Here is a 17,843-nt window from a genome sequence, read left to right as displayed (position 1 = left end):
AGAGACGGCTGATAAAGCCGTTACAACTCCAGGTGTGAAAAGTGACGTCACACCTGCGAATAAGAAAGGACTGAAGGTGCGCCTCCAACCGTGACAGCTGACGTCACGGGAAGCGTGGCGAAGTCTACAAAGGCGCTTCCACCCTCTAGTACCGCAACGCCCAATGTGGGCAACAAAGTCAAGACACCAGAGGCGATACACCACAGCCCGAGTCGCCTGACACCGCTACAACGCCCAACAACAAGTCTTCAGAGCACCCTTTAGCGCCCCAACGTTGAATACTGGTGACAACAACAAGACACCAGAGGCGGTACGTCGCAGTATCCTGCAGACCGTGTTGGCTGATACTGCCACAACACCAATGTTTTCAACGGATGCACCAACACGTCACAATCACGTAAATTTGTGTTATGTTAAAGCCAGCCCCGACCTTTGCGATAACGTAATTTGGGGGAATGTGACGTCATATTCGGTACAGCGATAGAAGTTTACAATTATTGGTCGCTGCTACTTGCGATGAAGTTTTCTACATTTTTATTACCTCAAACTTTATGCTAAGTTGCAATGACCGTGTCACATGCACTTATACACGAGGTTAACATTTGCGAAAGAAGCATCGCCAATTTGAAACTACTGTTTTTTTAACTCGAAAATATTGCACAAATTTTGAACATGTTGATCTTTATCTTTTTTCATGAAAACACTTTTAATGATGTATATCAATAAAGTGTTTGTGAGATGGTATATAGCCTACATCGGTCTAGCGCCCATTGGAACCCAGAGACATATTTTCTACCGTCTGTTATGAACATGAAAATGCAGAAATAAGTTGGTTGATTTCATTCCGCTCGAATTCTGCAAGTTTATTGTTTGGATAAACTCTAATTTTTGAAGTAACTCTCACGTTTTTGTGCCTAATGTGGCAGCGGGGGACGTTACAATAACCTTCTTTTATTTTGATGTTAGTTTTACTCACAATTTAAGTCTTGGTCAAGTTACAAACACAATTTATAACATTTCATTCAAACAGTTTGTTGGAGTGGATAAAAAAAAGTTTTCACATTTTTCTAAGTCTTCCCTCTTGTGTGAGTTCGAGTGTGACGTTTCAGTCCGTTTGATTGCTTGTAGGTTTTATGGCATAATGTACACTTGTAAGGTTTTTCTCCGGTGTGGACTCGTATGTGTTGAAGCAATTTTGAACTACTTCCAAAAGTTTTATCACAAATTTCACAACTGTATGGTTTCACATGAGTTTGAATGTGACTTGTTCGTTCGCCTGGGGTGAAGAAGGTTTTATCGCAGAACTTGCATTTGTAAGGCTTCATTCCGAGATGGATTCTTTTGTGTCGAAGCAAAACTGTGCTGTCTGAAAAATATTTTTCGCAAATGTCACATCGGAATAGCTTCTCTCCAGTATGAGTTCTTTTGTGTCGTTTCAAATGTACGTTAGTCTTAAAACACTTCTCACAAAATTCGCATCTAAAGGGTCTTAACTCACTATGGGTTCTGATGTGCCTTGATAAATCGACGTTGTCACGAAATGCTTTGTCGCATATGTTACACTTGCAATTTCTCTCTGTAGAATGAGTTACCCCGTGACGAAGCAATTGTGCACTGGTTCTAAAAGTTTTTTCACATATATTGCATGTGAAAGGTTTTTCTCCAGTGTGAATTCGTCTGTGCTGCTTTAGTATATAACTGGTTACTAATGCTTTATCGCAAATATCACATTTGTATGGCCTCTCTCCAGTATGCATCCGCGTGTGTTCAATTAAGGCAGGACTGGTTGCAAATGTTTTTTCACAAATTTCACATCTGAAAGGTTTTTCTCCTGTGTGAATTCGTCTGTGCGTTTTTAGTATTGAACTGGTAACAAATGCTGCATCGCAAATATCACATTTGTATGGCTTCTCTCCAGTATGCAACCGTGTGTGTACATTTAAAGCAGGACTGGATACAAACGTTTTTCCACAAATTTCACATCTGAAAGGTTTCTCTCCAGTGTGTGTTCGCATATAAGTATGAGCTTGCGCAAATGCTTTATCACAAACACTGCACTTGTAAGGCTTTTCTCCTGTGTGGGTTCTTCTGTGGGCAATCAATCTTGAACTCCTACTAAATGTTTTTTCACAAATGTTACATCGAAATAACTTATTTTCATTTGGACTTTGCATCTCAGCACACAATATATCTCAACTTTTATGCAAAATTTCCTATTTTGCTGCAATGCAACAACGATGAAAATGGTGACAAAAAAACATAGCGCAGAAATAGTAAATGCCCATGAGACAACCTGAAAGGGTATTTATTATTGTTGCTGTGTGTTAAGCTTACCTAAACCTTTCCGAATTAACACTGCCCTTAGTCACCAAATGCACCGATTAGACCTGGTAGGTCGAAACAGTGTGTACTGCAGTTTAATACAATCATATCACTTTCTTTAAAAACTTGCCAAATATAAGCCTCAAGCTGGGTCTTAACAATATTATTTATGATCAATGGGATATCCTATTCCAGTGCTTTTCAACCTTTTTAAATTCTATCCGCACCTTTCTGTGGCACGAAAATTTCATCCGCACGATGCAGCGAAACCGCGCATGAAATGTTTGCAGATGTAAAGGATGTACATAACTAATACCAACAGCCAGGTTTCATGATAAATTGCCCTTTCTTGAACGTTTCGAAATTTAAACGATTGAAAACGTACCGACGATTAAAGGGGAAGGATTAGCGTTGAAGCTAGAGTACGTAACCAAATATGAAAAATTCTTAGACTAAAATAGTCTTTTATCGGACGATTGTCATCCGCACTCATCCGCACCATGTTTGCCATCCGCACAACAAATTTTCTCATCCGCACCAGTGCGGATGGTCCCACAGATTGAAAAGCACTGTCCTATTCGATTGACGCGTTTGACATAAGATCGCACGTTAGTTCTAATTGTTGTGTTTTCGTAAACTGAATTAAGTCGAAACTTGATGCAAACAATCCATCAATATTTATTTACTATGAACAATTTTGGATACGAAATTAACAGAAGCAATGATACCACCGCCAGAACTGAGTGAATTTGCGCCCAAACGCTCAGACAGAGTTGAACAAACCAAAAGAACTACTATTATCGCTACTAATTCACAGCAAGCTACACACATTATATAAAGCGTAGAACAAAGCAAACTAACAGTCAACGAAGATCAAAGAATGGTAAGGTCGGCGGAGATCAAAGAAAAGTCGGTTGCTGAAAGACGATAAAGAACAGTCACATGTGGCTGACGGTTGCGGTTGGCGATGCGTAACGGTCGCGTATTTTTCTCGCGCTTTTTGAAGCGGCAAGGGGATTCACACCTGCAGTGCGGTTGGCGGCAACGCGATAAAACATTTCACAATCTAAAATACCTTGAGCGTCTTTGTGTCGTAAAAACGTTCATGGAAAACTTCATTTAGTTTTATTATGAGACAATTAACTTAATAATCTACATAATATTCACGTACGGAGCGTTTACTCACGACTTATGTATTACTTGGTTCGCTTTTACTGTAAGGGCACCAAATTACTATGTTAGTGAAACTGATCTACAATATTTCGTTAAAAAACGTTTTTACAAAGTCCAAAAAATAAATTACCGCAAATCCAGTAATTATTGTAATCCATTAATTAATTTCTGATATTTTATCACCAAACACTCCATATACAAATTCAATTTCCTAAAACCACCTAAAATTAATCGTGACAAGCCAAAAACCCTGCGAAAACAAACTTCAGATCAACGTGGCTGACGGAAAAGTTAAATCTGATTTAACTCCGCCGTCAGACGCTTCGAGCAAGAAAGTCACGCCGTCACGGCATGACGCCAGCTGGTGTGAATGTCCCGCCGCTTCGAAACCGCGCCGTCAATTGATGGTGTGAATCCCGCTTTACGTCGCCACGCGCCCAAACCAAAGACTTTCCAACTAGCTACTAAATCGCTTGAGATTACAGTGACGCCAAAATCGCTGGGAAACCATATCACACAAAGGACACAAATCACGTGATTGTACAACCGTTGCTATCGCTAGATTTTGAAATGAAACACCTTATTTATTATTATTGTTCTGTGTTAAGCTTACCTAAACCTTTCCGAATTAACACTGCCCTTAGTCACCAAATGCACTGATTATACCTGGTAGGTCGAAACAGTGTGTACTGCAGTTTACTACAATCATATCACTTTCTTTAAAACTTGAAAAAATCTAATCCTCTGCACACTTTCTGTTGCAGATTTCTTTTCAGAATAAAAACTGTTATCCATCGCCGATTGCATTGATTAGAATTGCTAGGTCGAACTAGTGTACACAGTACACTGCTACCTTGATAGAGATATAGGTCAGCTCAGAAGACAACGCACGATGCGGGCAGTCACACTTCATTGAATATCAAAAGTCTCCATCGAGGCGTCACGTCTCACTAGTTTTCAGCCATTCGGACTCGCTCAATGGAAATATTTTAGGCTGCGCTCACTGGCATTCACAAATTATATTGTATATTTAAATATATTGATATCATTGTCGTATGGTCTTGCTTTAAACAATTTCTTCAAACAAAAAAAAAAAAATGTTCTGTGTAAGATCTGCTTGTAAAATGCACCCAGTGCTGACCACACACATCACATTAAATCAAAATATTTAGTTTGGAAAGTTTACGTTGAATTCTTTTTTGGACTGGCTCAATAATGCAGCCGACTTAAGTGTGGTTAGCGCCACTCACATATATATCGTTGCACGACCATAAGCAGTGCTCTGCAAAAACGTTCAATAGAAATCCCCTCATGGGAATTGCACACAAGTCAACACCAACGTGTACGTCAAGAAGTAATAGTGAACCAATTATTTCCTTTATAAAGTAACAGTTGAAATTACAGGAAATATTTCTCGTTTACCTCGTATTATTTTGTTGTATATATCGCTTTTGAAACGCCAGTTAAAACATTTTATAAACACTTTGAAGGGTCCCATGGGCGACGACCCGACATCAAACTTGCCCAGCAGAAAGTCCCGGTGAGACAACATGCTGCCTGCAGGTCCTGTCAGAACAAAACCAAGATCTGTTCTGGTCGATAAGACCAAAATTCATGATCTGATTGATCGAAAACCATGAACTGAGAGATCACATTGTGATCTGTAAGACCAAAAATCATGATCTGTTTATTTGTGGAAAGAGTCGCAAATATATAGGGATACATTAAAGACGAGGCAGAAATAGAGAGATAATCGCTGCGATAACGCGACAAAGGTGACTTTGCTGCAAGAAGTAGCAAAAGTTAAAAGACGTAACGCAAGCGAGATAACTAGCGAAGATGTCAGAAAGACGGAGTTTAAATGTAAATGAGTAGAAAGCTTTTTGAAAAGACCAAGTTTGAACAAAATATCAATGAATATTCGAATTATGACAAGTCAAAATCCCTACATAGCTTCCCCACCGAACAAGTGTTTTCCGATCTTATGTGAAATGTGTTAATATTGACTGATTGTACATTAGTCGGCTCAACAAAACTGGTTTCCCCTCGTCGTGTTAGTTTGGCGTCGTGTTATAGACATTTTGTATTGTGACATATACCATGTAGGGTTGTACTTTCACAGCACGTTTTAGGTGCACAAAGTTTCTAATGTATGCTTTCTATTAAAAGGTACCCTGAACGCTGGATATATCATCATGTTTCCAATGTTCTAATTGGAAAATTTCCTTCGCTTAAAGAAAAGTTCACTACAAATGAATGCTATTATGTTGGAATGTAATAAATTTGTTTTTTGTGTATTTAAAAAGTAATGGGTCCATATTTTAGAATTTGTGGCGAAATTCTTTGATCAACAAATTTATGGACATTCGGCGCTCAATTAATCAACAACTGTTAGCCATGTTGATCTGACTTTAATTGAAAACCTTAATTGAAAAAAGACTTTAATTAAAAATCAAACACTACAGATATATTTATTTTATCACATTCAATTTTGGACACCCTATTAACCCCTAAGACCGGGTCCACACAGAAACTGTCGCGAGCGTAGCGTCCGCCCCCGCGCTAATGCATTGGTTTTCATACAGAGAGAGAATCTTTGGGCTGGCGGAAAGAAAACATCGGCGTCCTCACTCACACCCGTTGTATTTTCTCTGCCAGTCGCGAAGAAACAAGAGCACATATTTTAGACAAATATACAACAACATGAAATAATACCAAGTCACAGGAAAAGGGGCGCATTTAATCAAAAAATAATCAACAAAGATTATTCGCAAATGTCACAACTTGTCTCGTAAGTGGACTTGTCTGTGCCGTTTCAAGTTGGTACTGGTTGTAAATGTTTTTTCACAAACTTCACATCTGTAAGACTTTTCTCCAGTATGCGTTCTTATGTGATTTTCCAATCCTTGTTTGCTACTAAAATCCCGGCCGCAATCGTTGCATTTGTAGGGTTTCTCTCTAGCATGGACACGTCTGTGTTTATTTAAGTGTGTATTAGTTCCAAAGGTTTTTTCACAAACTTCGCATCTGAATGGCTTTTCTCCAGTATGTGTTCTTATGTGTTGTTGTAGATCACTTTTGTTGCTAAAAGCTTTGATACAAATGTTGCACATGTAAGGCCTCTCCCCAGTGTGAGTTCGGAGGTGTTTTTGTTGAGTACTTCTTTGGCGAAAGGATTTGTCACAATAGTTGCACTTGTAAGGTTTCTCCCGAGTATGTGTTCTTATGTGATCTTGTAGAACAGCTTTCTGACGGAAAGCTTTTTCACAATAGTTGCACTTGTAAGGTTTCTCCCCAGTATGTGTTCTTATGTGATCTTGTAGAACAGCTTTCTGACGGAAAGCTTTTTCACAATAGTTGCACTTGTAAGGTTTCTCCCCAGTATGTGTTCTTATGTGATCTTGTAGAACAGCTTTCTGACGGAAAGCTTTTTCACAATAGTTGCACTTGTTAGGTTTCTCCCCAGTATGTGTTCTTATGTGATCTTGTAGAACAGCTTTCTGACGGAAAGCTTTTTCACAATAGTTGCACTTGTAAGGTTTCTCCCCGGTGTGAGTTCGGAGGTGTTTTTGTTGAGTACTTCTTAGACTGAAAGTTTTGTCACAATAGTTGCACTTGTAAGGTTTCTCCCCAGTATGTGTTCTTATGTGATTTTGTAAACGACATTGGTGACGGAAAGCCTTCTCACAATAGTTGCACTTGTAAGGTTTCTCACCAGTGTGAATTCCAGTGTGTTGCTTCATTGAGTCTTTAGATTTAAATACTTTTTCACAGATGTTGCAGCGAAATGATTTTACTTCTTTTGGACTTTCCATATATGTGCTTGTCAATGTACCACAATTTTCAATTTTCTATTGCTACTGTAAATAAAAAATGAAACTCAATTAATATCGTCACGATATTTTTCTAATTCTCTGGCATAAATCGTGATAGGGTTTCTGTGAAACCAACATAACCATACACTATTCCTAGGCACATTTCTGCATAGCACACACACAACAACAGTAAACCTAGACGGATTGTTTTACATTCCTTAAATCATGCTGATATAACATGCAAGCGCTCCTTTGCTGCTGTGCGTATGCAGAGACATGACCACAACGGTTACCTAAAAATAAGGGGATTGGTTTTAAAATTGCACAATTGATTTAATCTTAAATATGTCATCGCACCAGCATAATTTTTCTGTCAAGTGCCCTGATACAAAGTTTAATTGCTACATAGTTTACATTGTGCTAGGTCTAATTAATTCTCAATAATTGAATGAATTATTGCACAGTAATCGAATTTTCTTAGTTCTAGTACAATTCTTGTGCCACTGTTGCTACCAAGCTTGCTGCAGTTTGCAATACAACTGCTCTTCTTGCATTAAATTAACATAGTTTAAACTCAGGCATTTAGCAAGACTTTGTTTTGTTTTCAGAGCATTTTGAACGGAATACCAAACAACACTCAAACGCGTCACAAAGAAAAAAGAGGCACTCCAGCGCTGCTGGTTAAGTCACGTGTTGGAGCAAAATACAAAATCGCAGCGGGAGCCGCAACAGAACTACATTCTATTGCGTTCACAAGCTGTGTTAGCTTTTTTTTCTTTTTGGTGCTTCTAGGATCACGGTTTTATTAATGTTGAATTGCTGGATTCTACAAAATACTTTTGATGATATATGAGTAGGGTTACCATAGTTTAACGCTAATAGGACCCGAAACAAATCATTTTTATACAACACAATAAATGAATAAATAACCCGGTGCCTTATAGGCGTAATACAATAAGGCAAGCATTCGTCTCCTGACCTCTATTCAGCTATACAGCAAATTATTTGAGTGTATCTAAAGCAGTGATTTCATCCAGTCTTACAAGTTTTTAGTTTTTCTGGTTAGTGATCTGTTCTAGACTATCTGAGGCCACTGCGCAAAGCCAGCCCAGCCCTTCTAAGGCCAGTGGCCAGCCCGTGCGATCTTGTTGAAGATGCACAAATGGCAGTTATAGCGTTAAACTACGCGCAAGCTGTAGTTTCCCGGCCTGTTGTTTCGGCCGGAAATGTGCCAGCGATCAAGAACCCAGAGCTTTATAAGCTGCTAAAACAGCCTAAAGTAAGTGTTCGATCTTTAGAGGGCGTAAAAAAATGATCGAAGTTTACGCATGAAGGGCAGTCCAAAAAATGCGAAAAATTTTTGTCAAGATATGGGTCATGTCAAGAGAGAATGCCCAAGTTTCGCAAATCATATCGAAGAGCGAGCAGCGGCTGCAGCTGCTGCCAAAGACGCAGGTACTGAAGAACAGCAAATGAAAGATAAGAGCGAGTCGGCGGTGGTGGGCGCAGGTGCGCTCATCGCAACATCTGACATGAAGGCGCCAGAGGCGGCTGATAAGGCCGTCCCGACGCAAGTTGTGAAGGCTCCAGAGACGGCTGATAAAGCCGTTACAACTCCAGTTGTGAAAAGTGACGTCACACCTGCGAATAAGATAGGACTGAAGGTGCGCCTCCAACCGTGACAGCTGACGTCACGGGAAGCGTGGCGAAGTCTACAAAGGCGCTTCCACCCTCTAGCGCCGCAACGCCCAATGTGGGCAACAAAGTCAAGACACCAGAGGCGATACACCACAGTATGCAGCAGCCCGAGTCGGCTGACACCGCTACAACGCCCAACAACAAGTCTTCAGAGGCGCAAGCACCCTTTAGCGCTCCAACGTTGAATACTGGTGACAACAACAAGACACCAGAGGCGGTACGTCGCAGTATCCTGCAGACCGTGTTGGCTGATACTGCCACAACACCAATGTTTTCAACGGATGCACCAACACGACCAATGGCGGCATCCACACCCAAACCAAACAAGCGGGACGACGAAGGTTTTACCACGGTGCGATCCCGGAAACGAAAGACTAGTGTAAAACCTTCACCGAAGAATAATACGTCATGCTGCCACAAAGCATAAGCAGGCGAGCAAATTAAATGTTTATGCAGCACAGCACATTTTTATTGTCGCTGTGGCAATTGGGCTGCGGACGAAGCTTATATTAGCCCAACCCGTTGCACAAACAAGAAGTGCCAACGCTTGCTAATAAGCTGCACTTGTGGCGTCACGTACAACCTAATGCCTAGGGGAAAGAGTAGTTTGTTCCTGTAAAGCTATGATTCCCAATGACCTCAACTCAACCTTTTATCCCACATTTGTGTTTTGTTTACTTGGTATGAATAAAATGGCGTCCTTCTTGGGTATTTACACTTTGAATGTTAACGGCCTAGGCAAGGCACCTAAGAGAAAAGCCCTGTTCCGGTACCTTTCCTTTTTGAACTTTGACCTTTTTGCTTACAAGAAACTCACTCTACTCCCCAAACCGAATCCCTGTGGAAGTCTGAATGGACTTCCGGCCCCATCCCCCATTTTTATGTCTTTTTGCAAAATAAGTAATCATATAATTTTGTCCCCGTTTTTGAAATATTATACATCCGGGAGTTTACTTTGTTACGTCACTCTTTCGAAAGCGCACGAGCCAATCAGCAATATTTAGGCTAAAGCCCGGTTGATTTGAAAGTAGCTAGGTAATTACAGTTAACTAATTAATTACGCGTTAGTTCAAACCATCAGTTTTGTATAGCTTTGCCAACTGACTTTTACTGGTTGCATCAATGGTCGATGCGAAGAAATTGAGAATTCATTTTGTTTCACAACCAAAGAAAAACAGCAATATTAGAGTAATGAATTTGAAGACTGGGTGGACTGGGAGGAATAATACGCACCCCCCACCTTTAAAACTCTGAATCTAACATTACATTACCATGGTACGAATTGTTTTTTCAGCAAGTATAATGAAAATCTATGGAACATACTTTTGCTTGCAGCAATACTGGAGAAAATTCAGCACTGAGTGATGTTCTTGATGATTCAGCCAGCAGTATTTCGTCAACACAATTAAATTATCAACTGATGAGTCTCATGATACTTTCACTGACGAGACTGGAAGGTGGCCGATTGTTTATAAACTCCCAGCCTTTCCTGTGGATATTAAGGACACAATTCTAAGTGGTGATGCCTCAACAAAACTGGTTTCCCCTCGTCGTGTTAGTTTGGCGTCGTGTTATAGACATTTTGTATTGTGACATATACCATGTAGGGTTGTACTTTCACAGCACATTTTAGGTGCATAAAGTTTCTAATGTATGCTTTTTATTGAAAGGTACCCTGAACGCTGGATATATCATGATGCTTGCAATGCTCTAATTGCAAAATTTCCGTCGCTTAAAGAAACGTTCGCTACAAATGATTGCTATTATGTTAGTATTTGGAATGTAATAAATTTGTTTTTTGTGTATTTAAAAAGTAATGGGTCCATATTTTAGAATTTGTGGCGAAATTCTTTGATCAACAAATTTATGGACATTCGTCGCTCAATTAATCAACAACTGTTAGCCATGTTGATCTGACTTTAATTGAAAACCTTAATTGAAAAAAGACTTTAATTAAAAATCAAACACTACAGATATATTTATTTTATCACATTCAATTTTGGACACCCTATTAACCCCTAAGACCGGGTCCACACAGAAACTGTCGCGAGCGTAGCGTCCGCCCGCGCGCTAGTGCATTGGGTTTCATACAGAGAGAGAATCTTTGGGCTGGCGGAAAGAAAACATCGGCGTCCTCACTCACACCCGGTGTATTAGTGATCTCTTCTAGACTATCTGAGGCCACAGCGCAAAGCCAGCCCAGCCCTTCTAAGGCCAGTGGCCAGCCCGTGCGATCTTGTTGAAGATGCACAAATGGCAGTTATAGCGTTAAACTACGCGCAAGCTGTAGTTTCCCCCCCTGTTGTTTCGGCCGGAAATGTGCCAGCGATCAAGAACCCAGAGCTTTATAAGCTGCTAAAACAGCTTAAAGTAAGTGTTCGATCTTTAGAGGGCGTAAAAAAATGATCGAAGTTTACGCATGAAGGGCAGCCCAAAAAATGCGAAAAATTTTTGTCAAGATATGGGTCATGTCAAGAGAGAATGCCCAAGTTTCGCAAATCATATCGAAGAGCGAGCAGCGGCTGCAGCTGCTGCCAAAGACGCAGGTACTGAAGAACAGCAAATGAAAGATAAGAGCGAGTCGGCGGTGGTGGGCGCAGGTGCGCTCATCGCAACGACATGAAGGCGCCAGAGGCGGCTGATAAGGCCGTCCCGACGCAAGTTGTGAAGGCTCCAGAGACGGCTGATAAAGCCGTTACAACTCCAGGTGTGAAAAGTGACGTCACACCTGCGAATAAGAAAGGACTGAAGGTGCGCCTCCAACCGTGACAGCTGACGTCACGGGAAGCGTGGCGAAGTCTACAAAGGCGCTTCCACCCTCTAGTGCCGCAACGCCCAATGTTGGCAACAAAGTCAAGACACCAGAGGCGATACACCACAGCCCGAGTCGCCTGACACCGCTACAACGCCCAACAACAAGTCTTCAGAGGCGCAAGCACCCTTTAGCGCCCCAACGTTGAATACTGGTGACAACAACAAGACACCAGAGGCGGTACGTCGCAGTATCCTGCAGACCGTGTTGGCTGATACTGCCACAACACCAATGTTTTCAACGGATGCACCAACACGTCACAATCACGTAAATTTGTGTTATGTTAAAGCCAGCCCCGACCTTTGCGATAACGTAATTTGGGGGAATGTGACGTCATATTCGGTACAGCGATAGAAGTTTACAATTATTGGTCGCTGCTACTTGCGATGAAGTTTTCTACATTTTTATTACCTCAAACTTTATGCTAAGTTGCAATGACCGTGTCACATGCACTTATACACGAGGTTAACATTTGCGAAAGAAGCATCGCCAATTTGAAACTACTGTTTTTTTGACTCGAAAATATTGCACAAATTTTGAACATGTTGATCTTTATCTTTTTTCAAGAAAACACTTTTAATGATGTATATCAATAAAGTGTTTGTGAGATTGTATATAGCCTACATCGGTCTAGCGCCCATTGGACCCCAGAGACATATTTTCTACCGTCTGTTATGAACATGAAAATGCAGAAATAAGTTGGTTGATTTTATTCCGCTCGAATTCTGCAAGTTTATTGTTTGGATAAACTCTAATTTTTGAAGTAACTGTCAGTAACTGTACAAACACAATTTATAACAGTTCATTCAAACAGTTTGTTAGTGTGGATCAAAAAAATGTTTTCACAATATTCTAAGTCTTCTCTCTTGTGTGAGTTCGAGTGTGACGTTTCAGGCCGTTTGATTGCTTGTAGGCTTTATGGCATAATGTACACTTGTAAGGTTTTTCTCCGGTGTGGACTCGTATGTGTTGAAGCAATTTTGAACTACTTCCAAAAGTTTTATCACAAATTTCACAACTGTATGGTTTCACATGAGTTTGAATGTGATTTGTTCGTTCGCCTGGGGTGAAGAAGGTTTTATCGCAGAACTTGCATTTGTAAGGCTTTATTCCAAGATGGATTCTTTTGTGTCGAAGCAAAACTGTGCTGTCTGATAAATATTTTTCGCAAATGTCACATCGGAATAGCTTCTCTCCAGTATGAGTTCTTTTGTGTCGTTTCAAATGGACGTTAGTCTTAAAACACTTCTCACAAAATTCGCATTTAAAGGGTCTTAACTCACTATGAGTTCTGATGTGCCTTGATAAATCGACGTTGTCACGAAATGCTTTGTCGCATATGTTGCACTTGCAATTTCTCTCTGTAGAATGAGTTACCCCGTGACGAAGCAATTGTGCACTGGTTCTAAAAGTTTTTTCACATATATTGCATGTGAAAGGTTTTTCTCCAGTGTGAATTCGTCTGTGCTGCTTTAGTATATAACTGGTTACTAATGCTTTATCGCAAATATCACATTTGTATGGCCTCTCTCCAGTATGCATCCGCGTGTGTTCAATTAAGGCAGGACTGGTTGCAAATGTTTTTTCACAAATTTCACATCTGAAAGGTTTTTCTCCTGTGTGAATTCGTCTGTGCGTTTTTAGCATTGAACTGGTAACAAATGCTGCATCGCAAATATCACATTTGTATGGCTTCTCTCCAGTATGCAACCTTGTGTGTACATTTAAAGCAGGACTGGATACAAACGTTTTTCCACAAATTTCACATCTGAAAGGTTTCTCTCCAGTGTGTAATCGCATATGAACTTTCAAAGTATGAGCTTGCGCAAACGCTTTATCACAAGCACTACACTTGTAAGGTTTCTCTCCGGTGTGGACTCGTATGTGTCGAAGCAATTTTGAACTACTTTCAAAATTTTTATCACAAACACTGCACTTGTGGGGCTTCTCTCCAGTGTGTGTTCGCATATGAACTTTCAAAGCATGAGATTGCGCAAACGCTTTATCACAATCACTGCACTTGTAAGGTTTCTCTCCGGTGTGGACTCGTATGTGTCGAAGTAATTTTGAACTACTTCCAAAATTTTTGTCACAAACACTGCACTTGTGGGGCTTCTCTCCAGTGTGTGTTCGCATATGAACTTTCAAAGTATGAGCTTGCGCAAATGCTTTATCACAAACACTGCACTTGTAAGGCTTTTCTCCTGTGTGGGTTCTTCGGTGGGCAATCAATCTTGAACTCCTACTAAATGTTTTTTCACAAATGTTACAGCGAAATAACTTATTTTCATTTGGACTTTGCATCTCAGCACACAATATATCTCAACTTTTATGCAAAATTTTCTATTTTGCTGCAATGCAACAACGATGAAAATGGTGACAAAAAAAACATAGCGCAGAAATAGTAAATGCCCATGAGACAACCTGAAAGGGTATTTATTATTGTTGCTGTGTGTTAAGCTTACCTAAACCTTTCCGAATTAACACTGCCCTTAGTCACCAAATGCACCGATTAGACCTGGTAGGTCGAAACAGTGTGTACTGCAGTTTAATACAATCATATCACTTTCTTTAAAAACTTGCCAAATATAAGCTTCAAGCTGGGTCTTAACAATATTATTTATGATCAATGGGATATCCTATTCCAGTGCTTTTCAACCTTTTTAAATTCTATCCGCACTTTTCTGTGGCACGAAAATTTCATCCGCACGATGCAGCGAAACCGCGCATGAAATGTTTGCAGATGTAAAGGATGTACATAACTAATACCAACAGCCAGGTTTCATGATAAATTGCCCTTCCTTGAACGTTTCGAAATTTAAACGATTGAAAACGTACCGACGATTAAAGGGGAAGGATTAGCGTTGAAGCTAGATTACGTAACCAAATATGAAAAATTCTTAGACTAAATAGTCTTTTATCGGGCGATTGTCATCCGCACTCATCCGCACCATGTTTGCCATCCGCACAACAAATTTTCTCATCCGCACCAGCGCGGGTTCTCCTACAGATTGAAAAGCACTGTCCTATTCGATTAACGCGTTTGACATAAGATCGCACGTTAGTTCTAATTGTTGTGTTTTCGTAAACTGAATTAAGTCGAAACTTGATGCAAACACTCCATCAATATTTATTTACTATGAACAGTTTTGGATACGAAATTAACACAAGCAATGATACCACCGCCAGAACTGAGTGAATTTACGCCCAAACGCTCAGACAGAGTTGAACAAACCAAAAGAACTACTATTATCGCTACTAATTCACAGCAAGCTACACACATTATATAAAGCGTAGAACAAAGCAAACTAACAGTCAACGAAGATCAAAGAATGGTAAGGTCGGCGGAGATCAAAGAAAAGTCGGTTGCTGAAAGACGATAAAGAACAGTCACATGTGGCTGACGGTTGCGGTTGGCGATGCGTATCGGTCGCGTATTTTTCTCGCGCCTTTTGAAGCGGCAAGGGGATTCACACCTGCAGTGCGGCTTTTACTGTAAGGGCACCAAATTACTATGTTAGTGAAACTGATCTACAATACTTCGTTAAAAAAACGTTTTTACAAAGTCCAAAAAAATAAATTACCGCAAATCCAGTAATTATTGTAATCCATTAATTAATTTCTGATATTTTATCACCAAACACTCCATATACAAATTCAATTTCCTAAAACCACCTAAAATTAATCGTGACAAGCCAAAAACCCTGCGAAAACAAACTTCAGATCAACGCGGCTGACGGAAAAGTTAAATCAGATTTAACTCCGCCGTCAGACGCTTCGAGCAAGAAAGTCACGCCGTCACGGCATGACGCCAGCTGGTGTGAATGCCCCGCCGCTTCGAAACCGCGCCGTCAATTGCTGGTGTGAATCCCGCTTTACGTCGCCACGCGCCCAAACCAAAGACTTTCCAACTAGCTACCAAATCGCTTGAGATTACAGTGACGCCAAAATCGCTGGGAAACCATATCACACAAAGGACACAAATCACGTGATTGTATAACCGTTGCTATCGCTAGATTTTGTAATGAAACACCTTATTTATTATTATTGTTCTGTGTTAAGCTTACCTAAACCTTTCCGAATTAACACTGCCCTTAGTCACCAAATGCACTGATTATACCTGGTAGGTCGAAACAGTGTGTACTGCAGTTTACTACAATCATATCACTTTCTTTAAAACTTGAAAAAATCTAATCCTCTGTAACTTTCTGTTGCAGATTTCTTTTCAGAATAAAAACTGTTATCCATCGCCGATTGCATTGATTAGAATTGCTAGGTCGAACTAGTGTACACAATCAAGGTACACAGTACACTGCTACTTTGATAGAGATATAGGTCAGCTCAGAAGACAACGCACGATGCGGGCAGTCACACTTCATTGAATATCAAAAGTCTCCATCGAGGCGTCACGTCTCACTAGTTTTCATCAGCTAGTCGCACTCGCTCAATGGAAACATTTTAGGCTGCGCTCACTGGCATTGACAAATTATATTGTATATTTAAATATATTGATATCATTGTCGTATGGTCTTGCTTTAAACAATTTCTTCAAACAAAAAACAAAAAAAATGTTCTGTGTAAGATCTGCTTGAAAAATGCACCCAGTGCTGACCACACACATCACATTAAATCAAAATATTTAGTTTGGAAAGTTCACGTTGAATTCTTTTTTTGACTGGCTCAATAATGCAGCCGACTTAAGTGTGGTTAGCGCCACTCACGTATATATCGTTGCACGACCATAAGCAGTGCTCTGCAAAAACGTTCAATAGAAATCCCCTCATGGGAATTGCACACAAGTCAACACCAACGTGTACGTCAAGAAGTAATAGTGAACCAATTATTTCCTTTATAAAGTAACAGTTGAAATTACAGGAAATATTTCTCGTTTACCTCGTATTATTTTGTTGTATATATCGCTTTTGAAACGCCAGTTAAAACATTTTATAAACACTTTGAAGGGTCCCATGGGCGACGACCCGACATCAAACTTGCCCAGCAGAAAGTCCCGGTGAGACAACATGCTGCCTGCAGGTCCTGTCAGAACAAAACCAAGATCTGTTCTGGTCGATAAGATCAAAATTCATGATCTGATTGATCGAAAACCATGAACTGAGAGATCACATTGTGATCTGTAAGACCAAAAATCATGATCTGTTTATTTGTGGAAAGAGTCGCAAATATATAGGGATACATTAAAGACGAGGCAGAAACAGAGAGATAATCGCTGCGATAACGCGACAAAGGTGACTTTGCTGCAAGAAGTAGCGCAAGTTAAAAGACGTAACGCAAGCGAGATAACTAGCGAAGATGTCAGAAAGACGGAGTTTAAATGTAAATGAGTAGAAAGCTTTTTGAAAAGACCAAGTTTGAACAAAATATCAATGAATATTCGAATTATGACAAGTCAAAATCCCTACATAGCTTCCCCACCGAATAAGTGTTTTCCGATCTTATGTGAAATGTGTTAATATTGACTGATTGTACATTAGTCGGCTCAACAAAACTGGTTTCCCCTCGTCGTGTTAGTTTGGCGTCGTGTTGTAGACATTTTGTATTGTGACATATACCATGTAGGGTTGTAATTTCACAGCACGTTTTAGGTGCACAAAGTTTCTAATGTATGCTTTCTATTAAAAGGTACCCTGAACGCTGGATATATCATCATGTTTCCAATGTTCTAATTGGAAAATTTCCTTCGCTTAAAGAAAAGTTCACTACAAATGAATGCTATTATGTTGGAATGTAATAAACTTGTTTTTTGTGTATTTAAAAAGTAATGGGTCTATATTTTAGAATTTGTGGCGAAATTCTTTGATCAACAAATTTATGGACATTCGGCGCTCAATTAATCTATAACTGTTAGCCATGTTGATCTGACTTTAATTGAAAACCTAAATTGAAAATAAACTTTAATTAAAAACCAAACACTACACAAATATTTATTTTATCACAATCAATTTTGGTCACCCTATTAACCTATAAGGGGTCCACACAGAAACTGTCGCGAGTGCCCCCGCGCT

General features: G+C 40.0%; 2 protein-coding genes across 2 annotated transcripts; both read right to left on the bottom strand.

Moving 5' to 3' along the window:
* Positions 1-1,047: 1,047 nt before the first annotated feature.
* On the bottom strand, positions 1,048-7,238 carry LOC145912046 (uncharacterized). Its single transcript, XM_082999472.1, has 4 exons — positions 6,280-7,238; positions 1,707-2,115; positions 1,306-1,460; positions 1,048-1,233 (listed from the first exon to the last, which is right to left on the bottom strand). Exons 1-4 carry the CDS (start codon positions 7,236-7,238, stop codon positions 1,068-1,070), a joined length of 1,689 nt encoding a protein of 562 aa, XP_082855598.1. The 3' UTR covers positions 1,048-1,067.
* A 5,434-nt stretch (positions 7,239-12,672) lies between these two features.
* LOC145912045 (uncharacterized) lies at positions 12,673-14,124 on the bottom strand. Its single transcript, XM_082999470.1, has one exon. The coding sequence runs from the start codon at positions 14,122-14,124 to the stop codon at positions 12,673-12,675; it is 1,452 nt and encodes a 483-aa protein (XP_082855596.1).
* Positions 14,125-17,843: the final 3,719 nt, after the last annotated feature.

Source organism: Ascidia mentula, chromosome 8 (assembly GCF_947561715.1).
Source record: "Ascidia mentula chromosome 8, kaAscMent1.1, whole genome shotgun sequence".
In the NCBI taxonomy this organism is placed as follows: Eukaryota; Metazoa; Chordata; class Ascidiacea; order Phlebobranchia; family Ascidiidae; genus Ascidia; species Ascidia mentula.
This window is presented reverse-complemented; position numbering and strand designations above follow the sequence as displayed.